The 26428-nt window shown below is 47.3% G+C and overlaps 1 protein-coding gene across 1 annotated transcript in view; it reads right to left on the bottom strand.

Moving 5' to 3' along the window:
• Nucleotides 1-26428, bottom strand: part of AKAP13 (A-kinase anchoring protein 13) — a 117564-nt gene that overhangs the window by 50591 nt on the left and 40545 nt on the right. Inside the window, exons 3-6 of the mRNA XM_056866096.1 lie at nt 13871-13952; nt 6794-6930; nt 3432-3793; nt 541-594 (exon numbers count right to left, since the gene is read on the bottom strand). Of these exons, the coding sequence (XP_056722074.1) occupies nt 541-594; nt 3432-3793; nt 6794-6930; nt 13871-13952 (635 nt within the window). The remainder of the gene's footprint in view (nt 1-540; nt 595-3431; nt 3794-6793; nt 6931-13870; nt 13953-26428) is intronic.

Below are 26428 nucleotides of genomic sequence, written 5' to 3'. Positions count from 1 at the left end.
ATGGACAGGGAGCCCAGAAGGCAGGTCTCATACGGGAGAAGCTGAGAAGCAATAAATTGCTGGATCACACAGCCATTGGCTGATCCTGTTCTGACATCATGGCAGGTCCAGGAACACTCCAACTCATGGAGAACTGGGACTGTGTACTTTTTTGGGGGGGGGCTTTGTGAACTGCCTTAAGAACCAGATGTTGGGAAAGCGGCATAGATATTTACCCCAGTATCTAACGATCCTACAAAAAAACCGAACAGAACATTTCCTGTTTGTTTACAACAACAACAAAAAAGCTATAAAAATGCTCCTTCCTCCCACTGCAAGATGCAAATTCCCCCACCCGCTCCCATCCCGCCATCAATTGCCTGCATGAAAAATGGTTCAGGAATGTTTTGCGGCGCTTCTGAGCCCTGAGGGGGAATTGCTGACCAACTTGGCGGGGATAAGACAGTTTGAGTCAGGCCCTGAGGGGCAATTCACAGGAAAGCAGGAGGTTAGTGGCTGCTTATATGCTACGTGGTTAGTCAGCATCAGTGGCTGCTGTACCTTCTCCTATGGATGGGAGGCTTCCTTGCAATATCTCCCAGCACTCGCATTGAACTGAAAATGAATCACGGACAAAACAGTCAGTAATAATATGGGAATGGCGTGAACAAACGAGACATCCCCAGATTTAGGGGAGGGGTGCAGAGAAGGAAGGAGCATGGCTGCACGGAGCCCATTTGTTCTCCCGCTCCTCAAGTCAGAGGCAGGAAATTGGGGCTGGGTGGGTAAATGGGAAGCCCAGAATCACAGGATGCTGACTGCATCCACTGGCCCTAGGGTTGTTAGCTCTGGGTTGGGAAATACCTGGAGATTTGGGGGGGGGGGGGTGGAGACTGAGGAGGGCGGGGTTTGGAGAGAGGAGGGACTTCAGTGGAGTACAACGCCATAGAGTCCAATTGCCGAAGCGGCCGTTTTCTCCAGGTGAACTGATCTCTTTCACCTAGAGATCAGTTGTAATAGCGGGAGATCTCTTGCTACCACCTGGAGGTTAAGAAAAAAGGACTTGTGCTGTACTAATAGTAGTTGATAAATCCCAGCCAATATGGCCAGCCAAATTCCATTAGATAAATACCGTATTTTTCCGTGTATAAGACATCCCCATGTATAAGACGACCCCTATTTTTTTGAACTAAAAATTAAGAAATCAGGGATCGTCTTATACATGGGGGCGTATAGAAAAATACAGGCGGGGAAGAGAGTGAGACCCTTAGAAGGCCGGTCGCCAGCTGGCCAGGGTGACAGGGCTCTTCCCCACCCACTCTCTTCCCCACCCTTCAGCTGACAGGCGGGGAAGAGAGCGGACGGGGAATAGCCGGTTGCCCTGGCCGGCTGGCAACCAGCCTTCTGAGGGTCCCCGCTCTCTTCCCCGCCCATCAGCTTACAGGCGGGGAAGAGAGCGGGGACCACGGGAAGGCCGGTCGCCGGCCAGCCAGGGCAACCGGGCTCTTCCCCACCTGCTCTCTTCCCCACCCGTCAGCTGATGGGTGGGGAAGAGAGCGACATTCTGTGTATAAGACAACCCCCCATTTTTTTTCTAAATATTTTTAGAAAAAAGGGTCGTTTTATACACGGAAAAGTATAGTAAGTAGATAAATAAATAAATATCAATAATGCAGCATGCATGTGTATGTCACCATTCATTAATCACAAAAGCAATACAAAGAATCACATATCAGTGCAAAGAATCATAACTAGCTAAGTGCACCTAAATGTGACTAGAGACACTGAAACAAGCCACATTTACTTCATGGACATTGTATGATCCATAAAAGGATTATTGTTTGGGTGCCTCTAGTCACAGTTAGGGGCACTTAGCTAGTTATCATTCTTTGCATTGATACGTGAGTCTTTGTATTGATATGTTATTGCTTTTGAGATTAATGGAGACATACACATACATGCTGCATTATTGATATTTGTTTACTTATCTGATTCTTTATCTAATAGAATTTGGCTGGCCACAACGGCTGTGATTTTTTTTAATCAACCACCTGGAAGTTGGCCACCCTAACTGGCACCGAGTCTGTCTGCCGAAATGCGCAAGGAAACCACCACGGGCAGCACTTAGATAAACCTGAAACCCAGGATTAAGACGAAGCGTTTTGCACTTGTATTATCTGTCAGCCAGCCACCCCAGCCTGCAGGTGAGAAGAAGAGTTGGTTTTTATATGCCGACTTTCTCTACCACTTAAGGAAGAATCAAACCGGCTTACACTCACCTTCCCTACCCCTCCCCACAACAGACACCCTGTGAGGGAGGTGGGGCTGAGAGAGTGTGACTAGCCCAAGGTCACCCAGCTGGCCTCATATGTAGGAGGGGGGAAACAAATGCAGTTCACCAGATTAGCCTCCGCCGCTCATGTGGAGGAGCGGGGAATCAAATTCCACCGCTCCAAACCACAGCTCTTAACTACTACACCAAGCTGGCTCTCGCCAGCTTGGCTCTCACCATAGTAGTGCACCACAATGAGCCCTGAGAATAATTCAAATAAACTCCTGTCACATTACTTAACAACAGGAGAAGGCTAAAAATATATATGCCCTGACCTGGATAGCCCAGGCTGGCCTGATCTCATCAGATCTCAGATGCTAAGCAGTGCTGGCCCTGGTCAGTACTTGGATGGGCGACCTCCAAGGAATACCAGGGGCGTGATGCAGAGGAAGGCAGTGGCAAATCACCTCTGAAGTCTCTTGCCCTGAAAACACTATGGGGTCACCATAAGTCAGATGTGACTTGATGGCAATATGTGTGTGTGTGTGTGTGTGTGTGTGTGTGTGTGTGTGTATGTATGTATGGAAGGGAACACCAGGGTCATCTAGTCCAACCCTCTACACAATGCAGGAAATTCACAATTAGCTCCCCCACACTCACCCCAGTGACCCCTACTCCATGCCCAGAAGATGGCCAAGATGCCCTCCCTCTCATCATCTGCCTAAGGTCATAGAATCAGCATTGCTGACAGATGGCCGTCTAGCCTCTGCTTAAAAACCTTCAGGGAAGGAGAGCTCACCATCTCCTGAGGAAGCCTGTTCCACTGAGGAATCACTCTAACTGTTAAGATAGTACTTCCTAATGTTTAGACGGAAACTCTTTTGATCTAATTTCAACCCGTTGGTTCTCGTCCGACCTTCTGGGGCAACAGAAAACAACTCGGCACCTTCCTCTATATGACAGCCCCTCAAGTTCTGAAGATGGTTATCATATCCCCTCTCAGTCTTCTCCTCTTCAGGCGAAACATACCCAGCTCCTTCAACATTTCCTCATAGGACTTGGTCTCCAGGCCCCTCACCATCTTTGTTGCCCTCCTCTGTACTTGTTCCAGCTTGTCTACTTCTTAAATTTCTAGTCCTCAAGATTGTGGACGCATGTTTCCAAAGGCCTTTCGACTCACCTCCTGTGGTTGACCTCCGCTTCGCTGCTGGCATTCTTTCCTGGGCCCCAGCTGTGCCGGCGGAAAGGGGACAACGGTCTCATAGAGTTCCTCAGGACCGAAGAGTGAGGAGGCACTTCCGTGATGCTGTCCAGCTCTTCCTCTAGTTCTCCGGAGACAGCAAATTCACCGTCGGGCCCCTCGCCGCTAGCTGCGTTGCAGCAGCCGCCATCCAGGCCGTACCGGTCCGGGAGCCGGTGGGAGTTCACGGCCTGAGGGAGCGAAATGTCACTCCCTAGGGAAGAGTTCCTTTCCAGGGATATCGTATCGTCTGCGGAGGAACCAGAACTTGTACTGTCTCCGGCTGATTGCTCCTCTTCATGCTGTGAGAGAAGAACAACAACAACCCATGAGAGGGATGGAAGGAAGATGGAACGGCAGGTTATACTTACCGACTCCATATGCAGAATGCAGTAAGATCACCCTGGATAAAACTGGAAAAGCAGGGAGAGGAAAGAAGAAGAGTTGGTTTTTATATGCCGACTTTCTCTACCACTTAAGGAAGAATCAAACCGGCTGACAATCACCTTCCCTTCCCCACAATAGACACCCTGTGAGTTCTGTGACTAGCCCAAGGTCACCCAGCTGGCTTCATGCGGAGGAGTGGGGGATCAAACCCGGTTCTCCAGATCAGAGTCCACCGTTCCAAACCACTGCTCTTAACCACTACACCACGCTGGCTTTCAGAAGCTATCAGGCCACAGTTCTTAAGTAAAGAGTTCCAGGGATGGATCTAGCATCTTCTCCATGTCAACCCCTTATCAACCAACATTTAAAATTTAAGTCAGGAATGAAGGATAAGAGCTTTCTTTCAGGACAGCGGTAGGCCTGGCCTGGCCACCAACAGAAGACCAGGTACCGGAGATATGGGGGTGGGACGGCCATCAACAACGGCAATCCTCATCAGTAGTCCCTGAAAACGCAATGATTCTATCACGGAGTTTCTTATATTTACATAGAATGAATTAGAATACTTATTCAATGCACTAACCATTATTTTACAAGATTTCTGTAAACTGTATTATTTCCTGAATGAAATATATACTTGAGAAACTCAAGCGAGCCATCACTTCCAGGTTTTCCTAGAAATGACATCATGCATGGCAATTTTTTTAAAAAATGATGGCAATTTTTTTAAAAATCCTTCTCCCGTCAGCCACTGGAGTGCCCGATGGCACACAGCAACTAGGGTTGCCAGCTCCGAGTTGGGAAATACCTGGAGATTTTTGGGGCGGAGCCTGAGGAAGACGAGGTTTGGGGAGGGGAGGGACTTCAATGCCATGGAGTCCAATTGCCAAAGCGGCCATTTCCTCCAGGGGAACTGATCTCTGTCAGCTGGAGATCAGTTGTAATAGAGGGAGCTCTCCAGCCACTACCTGGAGGTTGGCAACTTTAATGGCAACCCTAGTGATAATGCTTCAGGGATTCTCAGTACATCCCAACACGGTCTCTCTTGGGAGACACTGGCACAGAAAGAAAAGCTTGATGTTACATGAGCAACCCCTGCAATGATAGCCTGGAATAGTAAAAGCAGAAGGGCTCAGTGTTTGCAAGCCTCACTTTGTTCCCAACCCTTTCGCAAGATGATGTTTGGAAATCACACACACAAAAAATGCAGCAAAAGATGTCTTGGACTTTTTTGTGTGTGAGAGAGAGAGACAGAAAGAGAGCTTCCTTATCTGGTTCCAATACAGCGCTCTAAAACAGAAAGTGATACATTCCTTTTAATTCTTTGGTGCGACGTTACCCAGATCTATGTTAAAAGAGAGCCAGCATGGTATAGTGGTTAAAAGCGGTGGTTTGGAGCGGTGGACTCTGATCTGGAGAACCAGGTTTGATTCCCCACTCCTCTACATGAGCGGCGGAGGCTGATCTGGTGAACTGGATTTGCTTCTTCACTCCTACATACGAAGCCAGCTGGGGGACCTTGGGCTAGTCACACTCTCTCAGCCTCACCTACCTCACAGGGTGAATGTTGTGGAGAGGGGAAGGGAAGGTGATTGTAAGCCGGTTTGATTCTCCCTTAAGTTGCAGAGAAAGTCATCATATAAAAACCAACTCTTCTTCTTTTTGGAGAGCATTGTTGTGACATGGCCAACTACTGGGAAATCTTTCTGTAGCAAAAAAAAAAAATCTGAATTGCATTTGCTGGTTTTATTTTCTTCTCCTTTTCAGAAACCAAAGCCAGAGCGACTTAGACAAAAATTACTATTCATCCCCATGCCTCACCCTTTCCTACGCAAGTGCCTGGGTTGCTCATGAGGTGGCAGGGTTCAAATGCCATGCCAAAAAGGCCTCCCTTTTATTTTCCCCACTTCATGTCCCCCGCTGTGGGCTGCGACAGCCCCATAAGAAACGATTCACCGTCACGGCTGGCCCTTAACCCACACAGGTGGCCGTTCCCTGGGCCAGAAGTTGTAGGACAGCTCTGAAACATGACAAGGTCTTCAGTGCTTAGGTCATTTAGTTGCGTAGGGTCCTGCCGAAGGAAAGCGGGGGGAGGGAGTGATGAGAAGCAGGGCTTCAGGGGAGATGACTTCAGGAAATGACATTCGACAGCATGACTCACTCAGACGGAGAATGTCGCAACGTCTGTCAGCTACTCTGAAACGCTCATTTGAAGAAAGGAAGAGGGCAAGGCATACGAAGAACAGATCTCAGACCAGAGCGCTGCACGGACTTTGCCGAACACGAAAGGCGCTACAAGGGCCCACACTCCAAAATCGCTTCACTTGGGTTATTTTTATTTATTACGTCACTTATACCTTGCCATTCTACCTGACGGGAACCCAAGGCAGCTTACATCGTTCCTCTCTTGACCACCTTATCCTCACCAGAACCCTCTGGGAGAGGCTAGGCTGAGAGTGCGTGACTAAGTCACCCAGTGGGGGTTTGACCCTGAATCTCCCAGACCCTAGTCCAACACTTTAACCACTATGCCACACTGGCTTACACATACATGCCGTGGCTCAGTGGTAGAGCATCTTCTTGGCATGCAGAAGGTCCCAGTTTCAATCCCCGGCATCTCCAGTTAAAGGGACCAGGCAAGTAGGTGATATGAAAGACCTCTACCTGAGACCCTGGAGAGCCACTGCCGGTCTGAATAGACAATACTGACTTTGATGGACCGAGGGTCTGATTCAGTATAAGGCAGCTTCATGTGTTCAAGTCTTAGCTGTGTTATTAACTGAAAACCTGCAGGCAGTGGTTCAGCAGTGAGAGAAAACCCTAGCTTCCTGGATAGCCCAAGGGGCAGAAGCTCAACTGAAACATGCAGATCTGCGGGAATGAACATTGGAAACACCAGCCAAGCTCAGCCTTACCTTTCCAAAGTCGATTTCATCCACCCCATCGCTCGGCAGAGGGAAAAAGCCAGACTTGCTCCCAGATTCCCTCTTAAGGAGGTCTTGCGTCAAGGTGCAATCCCCACTTAGTTCGTCCTCTAGGAAACTGCTGCTTTCTGTGGGAGGGGAAACAATATTAACAATTTAGCCTCTGCTTTTGAGACCCTCCATCAAACAGGCAGATTGCAAACCTGTGTCCTGGTGCAAGTTTGCAGCTAAGGGACATTGCTGCAGGTCAGCAGGTCCCTATTACGGATCAGGCCTTTGGCACAAGCTCAGGCAAGTTGCTTTCTCTCAGCCCCTTCCTCACAATTTGTAATGAGGGGACAGTAATGCAACTCCCCTTAACTGGTTCCTTGGAAAGATCACAGCAAACAAACGGAACACACATGAAGCCTTTGAAGGGTGACAAATTGCTAAGTGCTATATAAACAAAATCTCCCACTAGCAAGAGCCCCCTTATCCCCCCCACATTTACCCGGAGCAAGGAAGAAGCAATGACTTTGCTAGTGTTTTTTTTTTTTAAATCCCTCAGCATTCCTGGGTTTTCAAAACCTGCGTTTTTTGAGCTTTTCAGATCTTGGTGTCCACTTTTCTTCTCTCTTCTTGGGGCCCTGTTGTCTAATTATTTTCCAAGCTGAGAATGTTTTCAATTAAGTTTGTTGACCGATACTGTGATTGTGCTAATGCTAATTTTCAGGCAATGCCTTTCATGGCAAGGACTGATTTATAGTTAGCTGACTCGGGGGACTGATGTTGTTTAATAGCAAGGTGGTGGAAAGAGCCATCAAATAGTGGACTTATGGTGACCCCCGAAAGGTTTTCAAGGCAAGAGATGAACAGAGGTGGTTGGTCATTGCCTGCCTCTGTGAAGCAAACCCTGGACGTCCTTGGTGGTCTCCCACCCAAGCACTAACCCGGGCCGACCTTGTTTAACTTCCAAGATCTGGTGAGAACAGTCTACTCAGGGCCATCCAGGTCAGGGCAAGGTGAGGTACAAATAAATAAATACATAAAAATATGAGAATGCAGCTGAGATTTGCCTCCTGTAAGCACAGACTGAGGAGAAGAAGAGGAAGAGGAAGAAGAGGAGGAGGAAGAGGAAGAAGAAGAAGAGGAGTTGGTTTTTATTTGCCAACTTTCTTTACCACTTAAGGGAGACTCAAACCGGCTTACAATCACCTTCCCTTCCCCTCAACACAACAGACACCCTGTGAGGTAGGTGAGGCTGAGAGAGCTGTGACTAGCCCAAGGTAACCCAGCTGGTTTCATGTGTAGGAGTGGGGAAACCAACCCGGTTCACCAGATTAGAGTCTGCCGCTCCTAACCACTATACCACACTTGCTCATCTCTGTGTGCTTATATAGCGTTTCATACAGCACTTCATGCATATAAAACCTTGTAATCCTTACAACATCTCAGTAAGTTGGTATCATTTTATGCTTCAAAAGTGGGGGGTAAGAATTACATCTCAATGCAATTAAGACCTGCCCAAAGAAAATCCAAAATCTGGGATGTGCATAAATCATGAAAATTGGGCAGACTTTACACAGCAATGTTTACGACTTTAAATAGTTTATTTTGTTTTCAAGAGCCATGGGGAATGGTCCAACAGGAATTTCAGCTCTGGCTTGTGAAATTCCAACCACCCTTGCCCCTAGCCTTCAGGACTAGAAACTTATTTTACCTTCATGGAAGCTGTGATTCGCAGAAAGCTGGATTCTGCATCAAGTTGCATAGAAGCATAGAATAGAATCATAGGGTTGGAAGGGACCACCAGGGTCATCTAGACCAACCCCCTGCACAATGCAGGAAATTCACAACTACTTCCCCCCCACACCCCCAGTGACCTCTACTCCACGCTCAGAAGATGGCAAAACAAACAAACAAACAAAAAAAAAACCCTTCCAGGATCCCTGGCCAGTCTGTCCTGGAGGAAAAATTACTTCCTCACCCCGAAGTGGCAATTGGCATTACCCTGGGTCACAAGAGCCAAACACTGATGCAAACCTTCCTGCCCTCCCTCTCATGATTTGCCTAAGGTCACAGAATCAGCATTGCTGACAGATGGCCATCTAGCCTATGCTTAAAAACCTTCAGGGAAGGAGAGCGCACCACCTCCCGAGGAAGCCTGTTCCACTGAGGAAGCACTCTAAACTGTTAGTATGTTCTTCCTAATGTTTAGCCGGAAACTCATTTGATTTAATTTCAACCCACTAATATAATGTGTTGCTGTTTTCTGTTCCTCCCGTGGCAATGTAATACAGGCTGAGTATCCTTTATCCAATTCCGAACTGCTTGGGACCAGAAGTGGACCGTATTTTGGATCTTTCGATATTTGGGGATTTTTGCATATATCTTGGGGATGGGACTGAAGTCTAAACACGAAATTGATTTATGTTTTGTGTGTGTGTGTTAAGTGCCGCCAAGTCGCTTCTGACTCATGGCGACCCTATGAATCAATGTCCTCCAAAACGTCCTATCTTTGACAGCCTTGCTCAGATCTTGCAAATTGAGGGCTGTGGCTTCCTTTATTGAGTCAATCAATCTCTTGTTGGGTCTTTCTCTTTTCCTGCTGCCGTCAACTTTTCCTAGCATGATTGTCTTTTCTAGTGACTCTTGTCTTCTCATAATGTGACCGTAATGTTTTATATATGTTTTACATATACTTTACATGAGCCCCGTGGTGCAGAGTGGTAAGCTGCAGTACTGCAGTCCAAGCTCTGCTCACGACCTGAGTTCGATCCCGACGGTTGTCGGTTTCAGGTAGCCAGCTCAAAGTCGACTAGGCCTTCCATCCTTCCGAGGTCGGTAAAATGAGTACCCAGCTTGCTGGGGGTAAAGGGAAGATGACTGGGGAAGGCACTGGCAAACCACCCCATAAACAAAATCTGCCTAGTAAACGTCAGGATGTGACGTCACCCCATGGGTCAGGAATGACCCGGTGCTTGCACAGGGGACCTTTACCTTTTTATATATACTTTATTCATATAGCCTGAATGTAATTTTTTGACAATTTGTGTACATTGAGCCATCAATGGACTGCTGAGGGCCTGTGAGTAATGCCTGTACGCCAGCTCAAATGGTCCGGTTTTCATATCAGTCTGGATATTGGATGTCCGGATAAGGGATACTCAACCTGTACAACCTTGCCCTCAAGGTTGGCTGGTATCCCCACATGTATATTGCAGACAGAAAATTGAGGCTGAGCAGGGTTGCCAGGTCCCTCTTCGTCACCGGTGGGAGATTTTGGGGCGGAGCCTGAGGAGGGCTGGGTTTGGGAGGGGAGGGACTTCAATGCCATAGGGTCCAATTGCCAAAGTGGCCATTTTCTCCTGGTGAACTGACCTCTATCAGCTGAAGATCAGTTGTAATAGTGGGAGATCTCCAGCTTCTACCTGGAGGTTGGCAACCCTAAGGCTGTGGTTTGCCTAGAGCGACACCAACTGTGTAACTGTCTAAAACCGTATAACTACTCCAGACTTTGAGATTACTTTATGACTATGAGATGTTGACAATTTTATGTATGAACACAATGTACCTACAGTCATAAAGAGTTTTAGAAAGTTATGTACATTTTTAGTCTGGAATTGGGATTGTTTTGACCACTGAAGATGGCCATTTGGCCAAAACGCGTTTGGTCAAAGTCTAATTTTGTTATTATTATTTTTGCTTATTTATTTTAAAAATATATATATATTATTGTTAAGGTTAACAATAATGCAATAATACAGCATTAACAAGCAAACTTATTTCCAAACAAACATTGACCAGTACTTATAAAACCTATATATTTCTAAATAATCTCTTTATGAACCATCACCAACAGAATCTAGACTTTTAAGTGTGTTCTCCATTCTGGATATTGTGGGATTCCATATTCCATCTAATTCCTCCATGTTTTTGTTATTTTGATAGTAAGTTAATTTAATCAATGCATAAATCTCCCTTACTTTGTCGAACCAACTATTTAAATAATTTTGTGATTTTATGTCTATTTGTGTTCTAGGTTTACATGAGCAGGTCGGTTTGGTAGGCTATTGTAGGGCCTTATATATGTTATTGATTTTTGCCTGTAATAAATATATACTTATTTCGTATTGGCGTAACCTTTATATTGTATAACATTTGGTCTTGGATGTTGGTATTTCTCTTGACCTTTGGGGAGTTCATTCTTTCGTTTGCCTAAAGCTGCCTAGGAAGTTTGAGGCAATGAAACCGGAGCCAAACCATTCCAGTTTCCCATCACTACAATAAGTGATACCCTGCGATGGAGACATTTTACTCGCAAAGAAAGCTAGGGCTGGTTCCGCAGAGGAATTGGCCACGGCACAGAGGGACCCGTTCTTGTTGTATCAGGTGCGGTTCCTTTCCCCGCACCTTCTCTGCTTACAACCAACTCGGAAAGTCTGAATTTCTTTTCCATGAGAAGGGAAAGGAAAGGGGGGAGAAAAGAGGGAGGGAGGGGGAAGCCCGTGACAAATTTGCAAGACAGCAATTCCCTCTCATCCAGCTGCCTTGGCAACTTAACAGAGCATGTCCACATTCCAGACTGTGGAAACCAAAGCAGCTCCGTGAAAAAAAGTTGGGATGGAAAATTGGGGGGCGGGGAGGGGAAGGGAGTTCCAGATTGGTGGCTGGGCAGATGCTTTGCCCGAAGAAGTTAATCAAGTCCCGTGCTGAAAGGTACAACAGGGTCGGCGAAAGGACATCAGGAGGGATTCCGGGAAGGAAGGGAAGTTTAAAGACGAGAGAAATCCCATTTAACAACTGTAAAAACAACTTTATTATATCAGCTACTGGAGCCAGAAGGGATTCCAAAGTCAGTCCAAGTTTAACAAAAAAAATCAAAATTGACTCTAGTGGGGGGGGATGTGAAACGATGTTATCAATTTTTTCTTTAGGACATGAAGGTATAATATTTAGGGACGGTAAAGCCAGACTCTGTAAAGATCTCCCAATGGGGACTCTCCAACTCCAGATACCAAACTCAGGCACTTTCCCCTGCAACTCAGATGTCCATTGATTTTAACTGGGGGCCCAAATGGGTGACAATCCAGCCTGAGACCCACAAATCTTGGCTCCAGCGAATAATCTTCTTAGGTCTTGTTGAAGAAGAAGAGGAAGAGTTGGTTTTTGTATGCCGACTTTCTCCACCACTTGAGGAAGAATCAAACCGGTTTACGCTCACCTTCAGTTCCCTACAACAGACATCCTGTGAGGTAGGTGAGGCCGAGAGAGCTCTAAGAGAGCTGTGACTAGCCCAAGGTCACCCAGCTGGCTTCATGTGTAGGAGTGGGGAATTGAACCCGGTTCTCCAGATTAGAGTCCGCCGCTCATGTGGAGGACTGGGGAATCGAACCCAGTTCACCAGATTAGGTTCCCACCACTCTTAACCACTACCCTACGATGGCTCTGAAACACAAAGTAGAACGAGATGGTAGAATGTGCCGCTCCTCTTCAAAACTGCCCATCGCTGCCAGAGTATGTAGAGACAGCCAGTGTCATTTAGTGCTTACAGAGTCAGACTAGGACCAAAGAGACCCAGGTTCGAATCCCCATTCTTCCACTGAGGCACGCTGGGTGACTTCGGGTCAGTCTCCCACTCTCAGCCTAACCAACCTCACAAGGTTGTGAAACCTCTTTCTCTGGAGGTTTTTAAGCAGAAGCTAGAGCCAGCATGACGTAGTGGTTAAAAGCGGTGGTTTGGAGCAGTGGACTCTAATCTGGAGAACTCTCTCAGCCCCACCTACCTCACAGGCTGTGTATTGTGGGGAGGGGAGGGGAAGGTGATGGTAAGCCGATTTGTTTCTCCCTTAAGTGGTAGAGAAAGCATATAGAAACCAACTCCTCCTCCTCCTCTTCTTCTTCTTATAGATGGCCATCTGTAAGCAATGCTGATTCTGTTAACTTAGGCAGATCATAAGAGGGAGGGCAGGAAGGGATGAGTCAGTGCTTGGCTCGCATGGCCCTTTCGTACATGCCCAGGGTAATGCCAATCGCCACTTTGGGGTCAGGAAGGAATTTTCCTCCAGTCCAGATTGGCCACGGATCCTGGAGGGGATTTTTCTTGCAGTCTTCTGGGTATGGAATAGGGATCACTGGGGGTGTGGGGGGGAGGTAGTTGTGAATTTACTGCATTGTGCAGGGGGTTGGACTAGATGACCTTGGTGGTTCCTTCCAACTCTATGATTCTGTGATTGTATGAGGATAAAATGGAGGAGAGAACGACTGACCCCTCTTCTCATGAGCCTCCTTTGCCTTTCCCCTTCCAGACTCCACCAGCAGCTAAGCCCCTCTGCAGGGGAGAAAAACAGACAGCAAAACCCCTTCACTCACACCTGCAATGACCCAGTTTTTCCCCCCTTTTGTCTACTGCCTTGTGCTCTGCTGTCGAGAAAGAAAGCTGGGATCCATACATCCCTTTCCTTTATCCCTTAGACGCTCCTTGATCCACTGATCTTGAGCAGTGTAATTTTAGATCTAATGTTTGAGGGATATGAGGACCGAAATAAATCTTGCCACTGACAACATAGCCTTGGGATCCCTGTCACTTAAAAAAAAAAAAAAAAAAAAGCCATTATGTCAGACACAGAGGCATTAGATTTATATGTTAAAAGGGAAAAGATAACGTGATCAAAGCGGCATTCCAAAAGGGCATGAGGGCATGAGATAATGAATCAATAGAGCCAGAGGAGCAAGGACAGATCCTCTGCCTTGCATAACCACAGAGGGGTTTCCATTCAGTCTAGCGAAACAGAAGGCTCTAGAAAGACGAGGAGATGTCAAGTAATAAGTATAAGCGGGCAAACCGTGTGGTGATCCATATATCCCTACCAACAAATAAAATTAAAACTGAGAAGGAGGCCCAGCCTAAGATGTCCTGCACCCAAAACTCACCAATGGCTCAAGCCAACATTTCAAACGGAGCCCCGGAAACTAACCTAAGCCCTGGGTACACCCGGTAAAGACCTGCTAGGAGCTCAAAAGGATTTGCATAACTCCGCACCAGGATTAGACGACCCCAGAAAGGGAATCGCAAAATACTGCACTCACCTGCCGAGTTACAAGCACGTTTCGGCTCCAGTAGTGAAGGGTCCGAGGAAGGTTCAACGGGGCACCAGCTGTCCCGGTTAATCTACGATAAAGCAGAAAAGGTGACGAATGAACATAGGAATATGTCAAGATAAGACTTTGTATTTATCTATTTTGATTTTAAAGTGTTTATCCAGCGTTCCAGATTAGCTGACATTGGAATAGTCTAGAGCCGAATGCAGGCTCAGCATGGAACCAAATACAACTGATCTCCAGACTACAGCGATCAGTTCCTTTAGAGAAAATGGTTAATTTGGAGGGTGAACTCTATGGCATTATACCCCACTGGGGTTGCCAGGTCCCTCTTCGCCACCTGTGGGAGGTTTTGGGGGCAGAGCCTGAGGAGGGATGGGTTTGGGGAGGGGACTTCAATGCCATAGAGTCCAATTGCCAAAGTGGCCATTTTTTCCAGGTAATCTGATCTCTATCGGCTGGAGATCAGTTGAATTAGCAGGAGATCTCCTGCTACTACCTGGCAGTTGGCAACCCTATACCCCACGGAGGTCCCATCTGCTCTCCAAACCCCGCCTTCCACAGGCTCCATCCCCAAATCTCCAGGAACGTCCTAACCCGGAGTTGGCAACCCTACGTGAGACCTCGAGTGTGCCACTTCCTAACAAAGGGCTCACAACAAACAGTGTTTGGACTATGGAAACTTCCTGGAGGATTAATCAACGTGTCAATTGTCAGCCATGTTAAACCGCAGAGTTTTGAGTTATGCAAATGGGTTTTTTCTTTGTCGACCTTGTGCTCTGAATTTTGGCATGGTTTGGCTCTTTCATTCCTTGTGACTAGGGTTGCCAACCTCCAGGTACTAGCTGGAGATCTCCTGCTATTACAACCGATCTCCAGCCGATATAGATCAGTTCCCCTGGAGAAAATGGCCGCTCTGGCAATTGGACTCTATGGCATTGAAGTCCCTCCCTTCCCCAAACCCCGCCCCTCAGGCTCCGCCCCAAAAACCTCCCGCCGGTTGCGAAGAGGAACCTGGCAACCCTACTTGTGACATGGTGCCAATGCAGCTACCGCATGGTCGGTCAGTTGTGTGAAGCGTCCGTTGCCAGAACTACTCAAATCCAATTCACACATGCAGGGAAACGAGGTGTGGGGTGAAGCAGAGGAGCAGAATATGGACATCAGACTCCAGATCGAAGATTGGACCTGTGCCACTTGCACAGGAGAAAACTTCCACAATTGTAAACACCTTGCAAGATTCTGCAGCGCGTAAAGCTCATAAATCAAAACCAAACAGCGCAATCCTAAAGAGAGTTATACCTTTCTAAGCCCGTTGACTTTAAGGGACCTAGAAGGCTGTAACTCTACTGAGGATTGCACTGAATGCCACTCAAGCGGGGAAAGCAGATTATTTTTAGCTTTCATTTCCTTGTAGAACCCCAGGGCCTTTGTTTCCTATAACAACATTTTAATTTAGCTTTAAACTTCCTAAACACACAACACTTTCTTCCTGTCTGAAGACCTTTTGATCTTCGTGTTATATGTTTCACACATTTCTGAGTTTTTGTAAAAGCGGTATAGACACTTGGAACGAGATTTCTAGTTATTCAGTTGGTGAAGTACATGCGGTCCAGCCCTTTGAATGTGTTCTAGCTACCTGGATAACTGATGAACGGCGGGAATTGAGAATACAGGAGAGCTAGCAAGGAGGAAGATGCAGAAAGTATTTTTGTAAAATAAAGTCATGCCCTGTTACTCGTAATCTCGCAGTTGCCAACTTTCAGGGGGTGCTTGGAGATCTCCAAGAATTACAACTGATCTGCACACCACAGAGGACAGTTCCCATGGAGTGAATTTCACACGGCTACTCCCACACAAGACCATATGAAGAACCACAATCACGTAAACACCACCAGCAACTTACGTTCAGGTGAACAATAGCGCTGCGCACCGAACACGGCGGCAAAAGCTTGTACGGTGGATTACAATTTCGTCTCCGTCTCCTCGTAACCAAGCATGTCACCAGCCAGCGACAAAATTACAGGGGTAATTATGGTGTTAAGACTTGTTCAAGCACACACGCAACTCCGCCGGCGCCTTTCCAGCACATCCTTCGAGGTAGGGGAAAGCCTTACTTCTAAGAGCTGAGCACCCTGCCTCCCTTTATTAGCAGAACCCACCAACAGCCGGTTCAACCGGTCGTGCCATCTCTCGGCTGCTGAAGAAGGACAAGGCGCCCGTCCCGTTCCGTCTTTTTCAAAAAGGCGAGCAAGTTTTGAGTTATCACCATGAAAAATGCCATTAGGATTGCACTGTGGAGAGGGGGAACTGCACGTATTGCTTTGAATCTTCCCCTGAGAAAGCAACTGAAGGGAGTTTCATTCAGGCAGAACTTTCCAAGACATGTAATCCCCGCAGGGCGAATTTGTCAAGACAGATGTTGCGTGTTCAAAAGGAACACTGAAACCAATCTGCATATCTCACAAGACCACTGCAGCCAGTATAATCCAGGGTAATACTGGTTTGGACAACACCCCTGAAATGGCATTAGGGAACATGCACCCACCAGAAGAAGAAGAAGACTTGGTCTTTATACCCTGCTTTTCTCTACCACAAGGAGTCTCAAAGCGGTGTACAATCACCTTCCCTTCCTCCTCCCACCAACAGGAGCCTTGTGAGGTAGGATGAGCTGAGAGAGTTCTAAGAAAACCGTGACTGGCCCAAGGTCACCCAGCAGACATCATATGGAGAAGCAGAGACTCAAACCTGGTTCTCCAGATTAGAGTCTGCCGCTCTTAACCACTATACTATGCTAGCTCTCCTTTTTCCAACCATCACATTTATGGAAAGCTCCAGTTCATTCACGGTGACAGCATATAAATTGCACATGAGGCAAAGTACAAATGTGAGACTTCTCACTAGGGATGCCGGCCTCCAGGTGGGAGCTGGGGATCCCCTGGAATTACAGCTCATCTCCAGATTACAGAGATCAGTTCCCCTGGGGAAGATGGATGCTTTGAAGCAGTGGTTCCCCAACTTTTGGGGCCACTGCCCCCTTGGTTTTACAAACTCAACCCCAGCGACCCTACCCTATCCTATAAAAAGCATTATTCAAAATAGGGGCTTGCGTGACTCACTAAAGAAGGTAATAGCAATAAAATTTCAAAACAGTAACAACTAATTGCACATCTATTCAAAATCAGATTAAAACTTTTTAGTTGAAATGTATTCAACAGAACTGATGAACTCGACCCAGTGGTACCAGGTCTTCAAAGTCTGGAAAAAAATTCCGATCGTTTCCACCAAATTTGCCAGCATGGTGCCATACCTTGATCGATTGTAAATTAGTGAACAACACCGTTGAAGGGTCCCCCCTGCTGACCCCTTGCCTCTTAGTGCCCCCCTAGGTAATCCCACCGCCCCCCAGGGGGTGGTACTGCCCACTTTGGGAGCCACTGCTTTGGAGGGCGGACTCTGTGGCATTGTACCCCACTGAGGTCCCTGCCCTCCTCAGGCTCCATCCCCAAATCTCCAGGAGTTTCCCAACCTGGAGCTGACAACCCTACCCCCGTCCCCCATCCCCTGCCGGTGGCTGGAGGTGCCAGGCAACCCTACTTCTCACATGCCTCTTCCTTCGCCGGGCAATGCCTATCAGTGAGGAAGCCCTGCCAGGTCTCAGAGCTAAGAAGAGAAGAGGGGGTTTTCTCCACCTTCTTACTCCTTGCCCTCCGTGACCCCCAACCACTCCAGTCTTGGGTTGCAGCATTCACTTCCTCACCGGCCAGCCTAGGCCCTCCTTATATAAACCCCTTCCTCGCCCACCCAGTCCTTGACCTCCCTCCATGGGAACCCAAAGCAGTTTACAACATTATTCTCCCCTCCTTCTCAAGAACCCTGAGAGGTAGGTTCAGTATATTTTGGTATCTGTTATAATATTGTAATCACTGGTTTGTTTTATTTTAATTGCTGTATTACTATGTGTTGGCTATTTGTGACGGCCGGCGGCTATATACAATAAATTTTCTGACTGGCATTAAAAACCTATAACATATCTCAACAATTCAACGACTAAAAAGCAAGAAATCCAACGACGCCTTCAGCGTTAATATTGGTGGTGTTGTAACCAGACTTAACAACTGGCTGCGTCTACTCGCTTGGAGTGGAAAAGTCACAGGGCTGCCGCTGAAAACTGCATCCTTATGTTGAACCCTCTCCTGATTCACCCCCACCCACCCCGCTTATGTCTACTTAAACGCACACTGTTATCATGCATTGAGTTCTCCCACCCCTGGAGATTTTCCAGATTTATAGCTGATGTCAAGATGATCTGTTCCCAACTGGAAAGTGGACTGTATGCCATTATACCCCATTAAAGTTGTTCCCCTCCCCAAACTCTGCCCTCCCCTGGTTCCACCCCCTAAAATATTCAGGAATTTCCCTACCCAGAGTTGGCAACTTTAAGGACCTGTGAGGACCTGCAGGGGGTGGGAGGTGATCTCATTTTCCCCATCCCCCTATTTCCTCTACCCCTTACCTGAAAGGCCCTTATAGCCTCCTGGCTTTCCCTGTCCCCTTCTCTCCTTCCGACCCACCAACCAACCTACCTTCATCTGCCCACTGTCTTCTTCCAATGCAGAATGGGGATTCACACCTGGGTCTTCCAGATCCTAATCCGAAACTCTAACCACTGCACCACACTAGCTTTAGTGGGGCAGCTGCTGTTGAACATTAGCAAGCACCTGGGCCTGGGTGAGTCATGCAAGTGACGTGGTATCAAGTCATCCAGTAGTTGCCTCCAGGCCTGGCCCTGACGTGTCCTCACTCAAAGGCCAAAACAGCCCTAGAAAGGGCCATGCTTCCTCCACCACCTTTTATTGACAAAAACCAAGGCTAGGAATAGTGTTTTAATTGCCACTGTGGACATTCATTTCCTAAAGCTACAGGCATTGCTTCTATTGTTCAGTTTACCCTCTCCCATTTTTTTATTTTAGATTTCAGACTTCTCTGCAAACTTGGAGCTTTTCTTGTCTGTTCATGGCTCCAATCTCCTGATTTAAGTATCCTCATAAGTGATACTGAGAATTAGAAAAATAGATACCGTTCTAGAAAAGTGAAGAAAAATTGTGGGATACAGTACTGAAAGCAGAGTTCAACTTGATATATATATAAATTAAGCTTTTAGCCAATGATAGGGTTGTCAGGTCCCTCTCCACCGCCGCGGGCGGAGCCTGAGGAAGATGGGGTTTGGGGAGGGGAGGGACTTCGGCACCATAGAGGCCAATTGCCAAAGTGGCTATTTTCTCCAGGTGAACTGATCTCTATCGGCTGGAGTTCAGTTGTAATAGCAGGAAATCTCCAGCTAGTACCTGGAAGTTGGCAACCCTAGCCAACGATACACTCAAACCATTATACTTTCAAAGATTTCAGCAATTTCTGCTGAAATCTCAGAAGGCGGAGATGGGAGCTGAATGATGTAAAGTCTCCAGATTAAACAAGGCTCTAACACCACAGATTCTTTTCCTTCCACGAGTGGCGAACCAGAGTTAATCGCATCTCCAAATCAAGAATCTTACAGTTCTGCAAAATAAGTCTATCCGCATAATTTCTAAGAAGAAGAGCTGGTTTTTATATGCCGATTTTCTCTACCTTTTTAAGGAGAAACAAACCGGCTTACAATCCCCTTCCCTTCCTCTCCCCACAACAGACACCCTGTGAGTTAGGTGAGTTTGAAGAGAATTGTGACTAGCCCAAGGTCACCCAGCTGGCCTCATGTGGAGGAGTGGGGAATCAAACCAGGTTCTCCAGATTAGAGTCCACCACTGTGCTGGCTCGCCACTTTTCCACATTGTATTGAGGTCTCAGAATTCATCACTGTCTTTGGGTTGCCCTGGTATAATGCTGATGTGTCACCGAATCGAGGTATGGCCAAAATAGCCGCGGCCTCCCTTCATCAACTCCACAAAAATTTATGAAATAATCCATGTTTAAACCTGCATCAAGCAAGACTCAAGAACCGTGTTTGCAAAACCCTCTTGGCCTCTGTTCCAGAGAAGTCCTTCCTTCCCAGGTTAATATGCTCAAACCAGGCTGCCATTCACAAGTCAACATTGGCTGCCTTCCTTCGGCCAATTTCCTCTGCCAGGAAAATAAAGCTCTTTTAGTGACAAAACATTCCCAGACTACCACCTTTGCTGCTTGGCGGAGCGGTTACTAATTTTAGATTTTCGGAGGGGGGGAGGGAAGAATGCTAAGAACCGTTAGCCAAAGAGAGATATTTGCAGCTCCCGCCTCCACACCCTATTTAAAGGCAAAACTAAATCCTGATCCCAAATGTGGGGGGGGGGGGGGAAATAACCTGCAATGAAAGAGGGTGGCATTAAATTCAACTCTGGAAGGGTCGATTCATTTATGGGTGCTAAGAGCTTAATTTTAGGGGCAGGGGAGAGACAAATTATGGAAGTCTTTTCTAGATCTGGGGATCCTAATCCTTCCTCCAAGACCCCTGCAAACCAGGCCAGGAGGCTATAGATCCGGCAGGGATGGAGAAGAAAAAACTGAAAATCTAAGACTTAAGTTGGTCATGGCTTAGGGGGCTTAGCACAGCATGGGTGATAGGAGGGGGGAAGGGAGTTAAATTCTGAAAGGGCGGAGGGTCAGAAGACTACTTTGGCCACTAAAAAAAAAGTCTGTTTGTTTTTAGTTCTTGGACTAAGTTGCCAATAAAAGAGATATACATGGGACAGCTTGCAAAGGAGCCATTTGCTAGAATGCAATTAACCGAAGTCCAGATGTGTGAAGTTGTCTTATCAAAATCTGGGAGGGGAAACACAGCCGAAATAATAATGTTGAGCAGAGAAGTTAAAAACAAGCAAATTTGCTAGAATGCAATTAACCGAAGTCCAGATGTGTGAAGTTGTCTTATCAAAATATGGGAGGGGAAACACAGCCGAAATAATAATATTGAGCAGAGAAGTTAAAAACAAGCAAATTGTCAAGATGTTGCATTAGAACCAGGAGCGCTGGTTTTGTCCACTAGTACATAACCGCATGCATCTTTCTGGTTTTAGTGGCATTGCCGTTATTAACCTGCACTGAACAACCTCTCCAGGGAACAACTTATGCTCTCGAGAAGAGGGAAATATTAATTGTTGCTGTATAACTGAAGGTGGAATCCTGTGCATACTTACCTGTCAACACATCGGGACACGTCTGAGGGAGAATGCCTATATTCAATGCTACACACCGCTCAGACATTTGTCACCAAAAATCATGCGCTTGGAAACGAGAGAATTCACGCCCAGCCACACCGAGCCAAACCGAAAAGCAAAGAGCAGCACATTCCCCAGCGCATGTTCCAGTCCCGGGAGATGGGTTAGAGGCGCGGACAGCAGCCACAAAACCACACCGTACCTTTAGCAACACGACATCGACGGCCCGGTCCACCTTGGAAATGTCGCACAGGCTATACCGCCTCTTATGCCGCTCGTACATTTTGCCCGAGAAGTAAGGAAACGGAGGACGAAGCCAACCATTAACTCCAGAGAAGGTCAAGGGAGGACCAAAAGAAACGAGAAATCTCCGTCGCCGTATTTGCAGAGGATCCCCCCACTACACGCCTCGGCAAAGCTCTCTCAGAATCAGATTTGTCCAGCCAGCTCTCAACAGGAAGAAGAAAAAAAATCTCACAACTGCGACTGGTTGATTAAAAAAAAAGTTGTCTTGGAACACAGAGTTACTTGTATGGAAGACTTGCATGCGGCTCACAGGATGGATATGCAAGAAAGGGGAGGATTGGCTAGGCGGCATGAGATTTTTTTTCCTCCTTAAAAAAAAAAAAGCAATGCTGAATCTTCCTTCTCCTTTTTTGTCACTACTAAAAAAAAGTTTCCTTGTCCATTTTTTAAATGGCAGAATCGGCTTCACATCCAGGAAAGAAGGGTGTGTATGCGTGGGGGGGGGGGAGATGTGGAATGAACGAAAGCCAGATGTGTCAAACGGGAACTTTTATAACAACCCCCAGCTGAAGAGAGAGAGAAAACTTTAAAAAAAAGAAAAATGAGAGATTTAGGCTACACTAAACCTCAATGGGTCCAATTCCAAAGTCGTAGGGCAACAAACTCCAAAGAAAATATGGCTACAGACTGAACAGAAATTGGGGGAAAGGGGAGAAGACCAAGGTTTTAAAAAATATTAGATTCCTAAGCAAAATAAGCCACACCATCCTTCTGAACGTTTTTTGCAAGGATGGTCACTTAAGCAACAAATCCTGCTTGTAAATTAAGTCAAAGATTCAAATGACAGCAGAAGGGAAAGGGGAGGGGGGGCAGCTAAAAATAAAACTGCTTCCTCCTGGCTAAGGGACGTCACCGTTTGCTCACAGAGCGGAGTGCCCCGGCGTTCTGTGAGAGCCTAAAGCTTGACAGCCATGGTGGGAATGTGATTCACCTCCCAGTAGAGCGGCGGAGGGAAGGGAACGTGTGCCTGTCATCCACCTCGAGATGCAAGCGTCCACTCGGGGAGAAAGCGAGAGAGGAGGCGAAGGGCATGAGAACGGATTTAGGAAAAAAACGGTATAGGAGGAGGGGCCGTCCGAAACCTCCAAACCTCCACTGCCACCCAATTTAGAAAGGGAGACTGTTTCAGACTCTCCGCTTCCCAACACATAAACAGGAACAGAGAGCTGTGAGAGAGGTGAAGAAAACAGAACAAAAACAAAGAAATGGGCCATCTGCAAAAAAAATATGCAAGGCGCAGAAATGGAATGGATCGCTAAAAGACGAAAAATGGAAGCGATTTCCCACTGGGGTTGAACTAAGCAACGGGGGGGCTTAAAAGAGCCATTCTTTGCGCGCGCGTGCACCCATGTTTGCCTACAAGCATGGCCCCTTTCCCCCCTCAATAGCTTATTCACATCAGTCTTGCCCAGGATACAGGCTGCTAAAAGGTTTCCTGCTTCCAAACCTAACTGAGCTCTCTTGAAAAAAACCCTTTAATTCCCACCCTGCTCCCCATGGCCAGGTGGGGGAAAGAACTCCTTCTGCAGTTTACCTTACTTTACTTCTGTGCTCAGGAAGATTAGAACATGAGTAGGGGTATGTGGGGGGGGGATGTAAATAAAAATTAGAAGCAGAAACAAATAAGAAAGCCTGCCGTGGTGTAGTGGTTAAGAGCGGTGGTTTGGAGCGGCGGACTCTGATCTGGAGAACCGGGTTCGATTCCCCACTCCTCCACACGAGTGGCGGAGGCTAATCTGGTGAACCGGGTTGGTTTCCCCACTCCTCCACATGAAGCCAGCTGGGTGACACTGGGCTAGTCACAGTTCTCTTAGAGCTCTCTCAGCCCCGCCGACCTCACAGGGTGTCTGTTGTGGGGAGGGGAAGGGAAGGTGATTGGAAGCCGGTTTGATTCATCCTTAAGCGGTAGAGAAAAGTCGGCATATAAAAACCAACTCGGCTTCTTCTGGCTATCATTTCGGAAAATGTATTCTGGCTTTGTGGCTCAAAAACACGGGGCTTGCGGCTTCTGTTGGAAAGGCAACTATTCAACAACACAAGGTGCAGCTTAGGATAGCCTGATTTTATCTGATCTCAGAAGCTGAGCAGGGTTTGCCCTGGTTAGTGCCAGGATGGGAGACCACCACAGAAATCCACCTTTGCTACGCAGGAGCAGGCCATGGCAAACCCCCTCTGAATGGCTCTTGCCTTGAAATCCCCGTGAGGGGTCGCCGTAAGTCGGCTGTGACTTGACGGCACTTTTAACCACAGCAATATCCTACGGTCCCAGAGAGATGCAACATTTTGAGCAGGTGGTTCTTCGCCAGCAGCGTGAGCCTGGTTTCACGACATGCATTATGCTCAAGACATGCCAGAAAACCGAATTCTGGTACGGCGGTCCATTTGGCTTCTCCCGTCATTCTTCAGGGCGGCTTTAAAGCAACAGATAAATCCTCCACTTTAGTCACCCCCCTAAATTGCTAACTTCTTAAACGCAGGCATAAAACTGCTCTTGGAGATGGGGAGAAGGCACCTAGGGGATGTCAGGAGTGCTAGCCAATATGCACCCTCCACATCATAGCTTTTTTCCCCCTGGGTTAAACTGGACTAGAGTGACATTGATGAGCTGGGTTTTCAACAGTTATCCTGCAACAGAAAAAGGAGTTAAACTTGGGGGGGGGTTCCCCTACCCCCACCACCCAGACGCACAATCCTCTTAAAAAATGATGTCTCTTCACCCCAAATTGCAATCTCTACCAATGCATTCCATTTAAAATCCTCATTTTGCTCCTCATCACTGCTTTTTGATAAGCTTTGCATATATCATGGTGGAACACAATATGCTTATTTATTTACCTACTTCATTTAAAGCCCATCTTTGTTGCCAAGACTCAAGGCACGTTACAAAATATAAGCAACCATCAGTAGATAACACAAGACAACCAATAAACAACGCAACAGGACTAGGGTTATGAAATCAGAAGGCCGTGCAGACAAAATAAAAAAAGGTTTAAGGCGTGATAGGCCACAAACATTGAAGAAAATGGATTATCCAAGCAGAAAACAAGGCAGCAAAACTTAGAAAATACACTCAACAAACAGCACAACAGACAACAATGTTAAATTTGTGCTCACTTTAGAAAGACGTCCGTGGCAGAGGTTGCGAAAGAGGTGGGGAGATAAAAGGGCTCAGAGGCACCTTACAAAAAGCCAACAGTGAGGCAGGTGGAAACATGATCTGATTAAAGTTTCCTTTAAGATAAGGAAAGGGGTTCAAACGGGAGATAAAAATCACAGGAGAAGTTGAGTAACATGTATCCACAAGACCATTGCTAGCACGCAGGATCAGCACAGTACAGTTCCCATCTTTTCCCCATGGTACTAAACTTTGTCAGCCAGCATGGTGTGGAGGTTAAGAGGGGCGGGAGTCTAATCTGGAGAATCGGATTCGATTCCCCACTCCTCCACATGAAGCCTGCTGGGTGACCTTGGGCCAGTCACAGTTTTCTCAGAACTCTCTCAGCCCACGCGATGACACACCACCTACAAATGACAGCATTTTCCACCACCACTAAACTTGAGCATGTGAACCACCGTTGGCCCAGACGACACACTGAATTGGGAACGGAGAGCGGGAATGCAGCAAACTCAACAACACCTAGCTGCTCCAGGCATGCCCCAGTCAGCAAGCTAAACTGAGCAGGAATAATGTATTGGAACCCCTGCCGATGCCCTCCCACAGGCCTTTGCTGGAAACCAAGAATGAGTGCACACATTAAGCTGGATCCAGACTCAATTGGCAATTTCCACCGATCTCCCCCCTTCCTGCTGCAACCCCCCACCCAAGCCATTCCTCAGGGTCCTGAGCACACATGAAGCTGCCTTGTACTGAATCCGATCCTTGGTCCATCAAAGTCAATATTGTCTAAGACCGGCAGCGGCTCTCCAGAGTCTCGGGTGGAGGTCTTTCACATCACCTACCTGCCTAGACCCTTTAACTGGAGATGCCGGGGATTGAACCTGGGACCTTCTGCATGCCAAGCAGATGCTCTACCACTCAGCCACAGTCCTCTATCCCTCAGGAGAAGCATTTCATGGAGATTAGTGGGATGCAGGGGGGAGGGGAGGAAAGATCCATTGGGGAGGGGCTGTGGCTCAGTGGCAGAACATCTTCTTGATATGCTGAAGGTCCCAGGTTCAACACCAGGCATCTCCAGTTAAAGGAACCAGGCAAGTAGGTGATGGGCCCCAGCCTGAGATCCTGGAGAGCTGCTGCCATTCTGAGTAGACAATGCTGACTTCAATGGACCAAGGGTCTGATTTGGTATAAGGCAGCTAGCTTCATGGGTTCAAGTGCCGTTGTAAAATTTGTCCTGGAATCTGTTGACAGTAGTTCCCGGCTGGTGCTAAGATGAAATCTTGTTCATGGGCTTCCCAGAGGCACCTGGTCGGCCACTGTGGGAAGAAACTGCTGGACCTTGGTCTGATCCAGCAGGGCTTTTCTTATGTTCATAAAGACTGCCAGGGAGCGGGTGGAAAGACAGTGGCCTCCTGGTAACGCTGACAAATATTCTACATAGAACCACAGAGTTGGAAGGGGTCCTACAGGCCATCTAGTCCAACCCCCTGCTCAACGCAGGATCAGCCTAGAGCATTCCTGACAAGCGTTCATTCAGCCGCTGCTTGCAGACTGCCGCTGCTTGCAGACTGCCATCTCCCTAGCTCCAATCATATGGGAGCAGTCTGTAATTGCTCAAGTATTCCATTGTAAGCAGAAGAGGGGACCATGCCAAACCATGAAAAGATGTGGCAGGCGGAAACCAAAGGGAGCAAAATGAATTAATACCAAGGCGATTCCCCCAGATCTCTCAAACTCATAAGTTCTTCCTCAGATCATATTGTTCAGCCTTTCTGGAAAAGAGCATTCTACCCAAGTTCACAAGCTACTACCACCAAATCAATTTGACATATTTCCACCTTCTGCAGGAAACATTCAGCTTTCCAACATGGATGGGTCCTGTGGGCCACTGTCTCCATGTGATGTCAGAGCATCCATATGGCCAGATTTCTC

Source organism: Euleptes europaea, chromosome 20 (genome assembly GCF_029931775.1).
Source record: "Euleptes europaea isolate rEulEur1 chromosome 20, rEulEur1.hap1, whole genome shotgun sequence".
Taxonomy (NCBI): domain Eukaryota; kingdom Metazoa; phylum Chordata; class Lepidosauria; order Squamata; family Sphaerodactylidae; genus Euleptes; species Euleptes europaea.
Note: the sequence above shows the minus strand (reverse complement) of the source record. Positions and strands in the feature narration are given on the sequence as shown.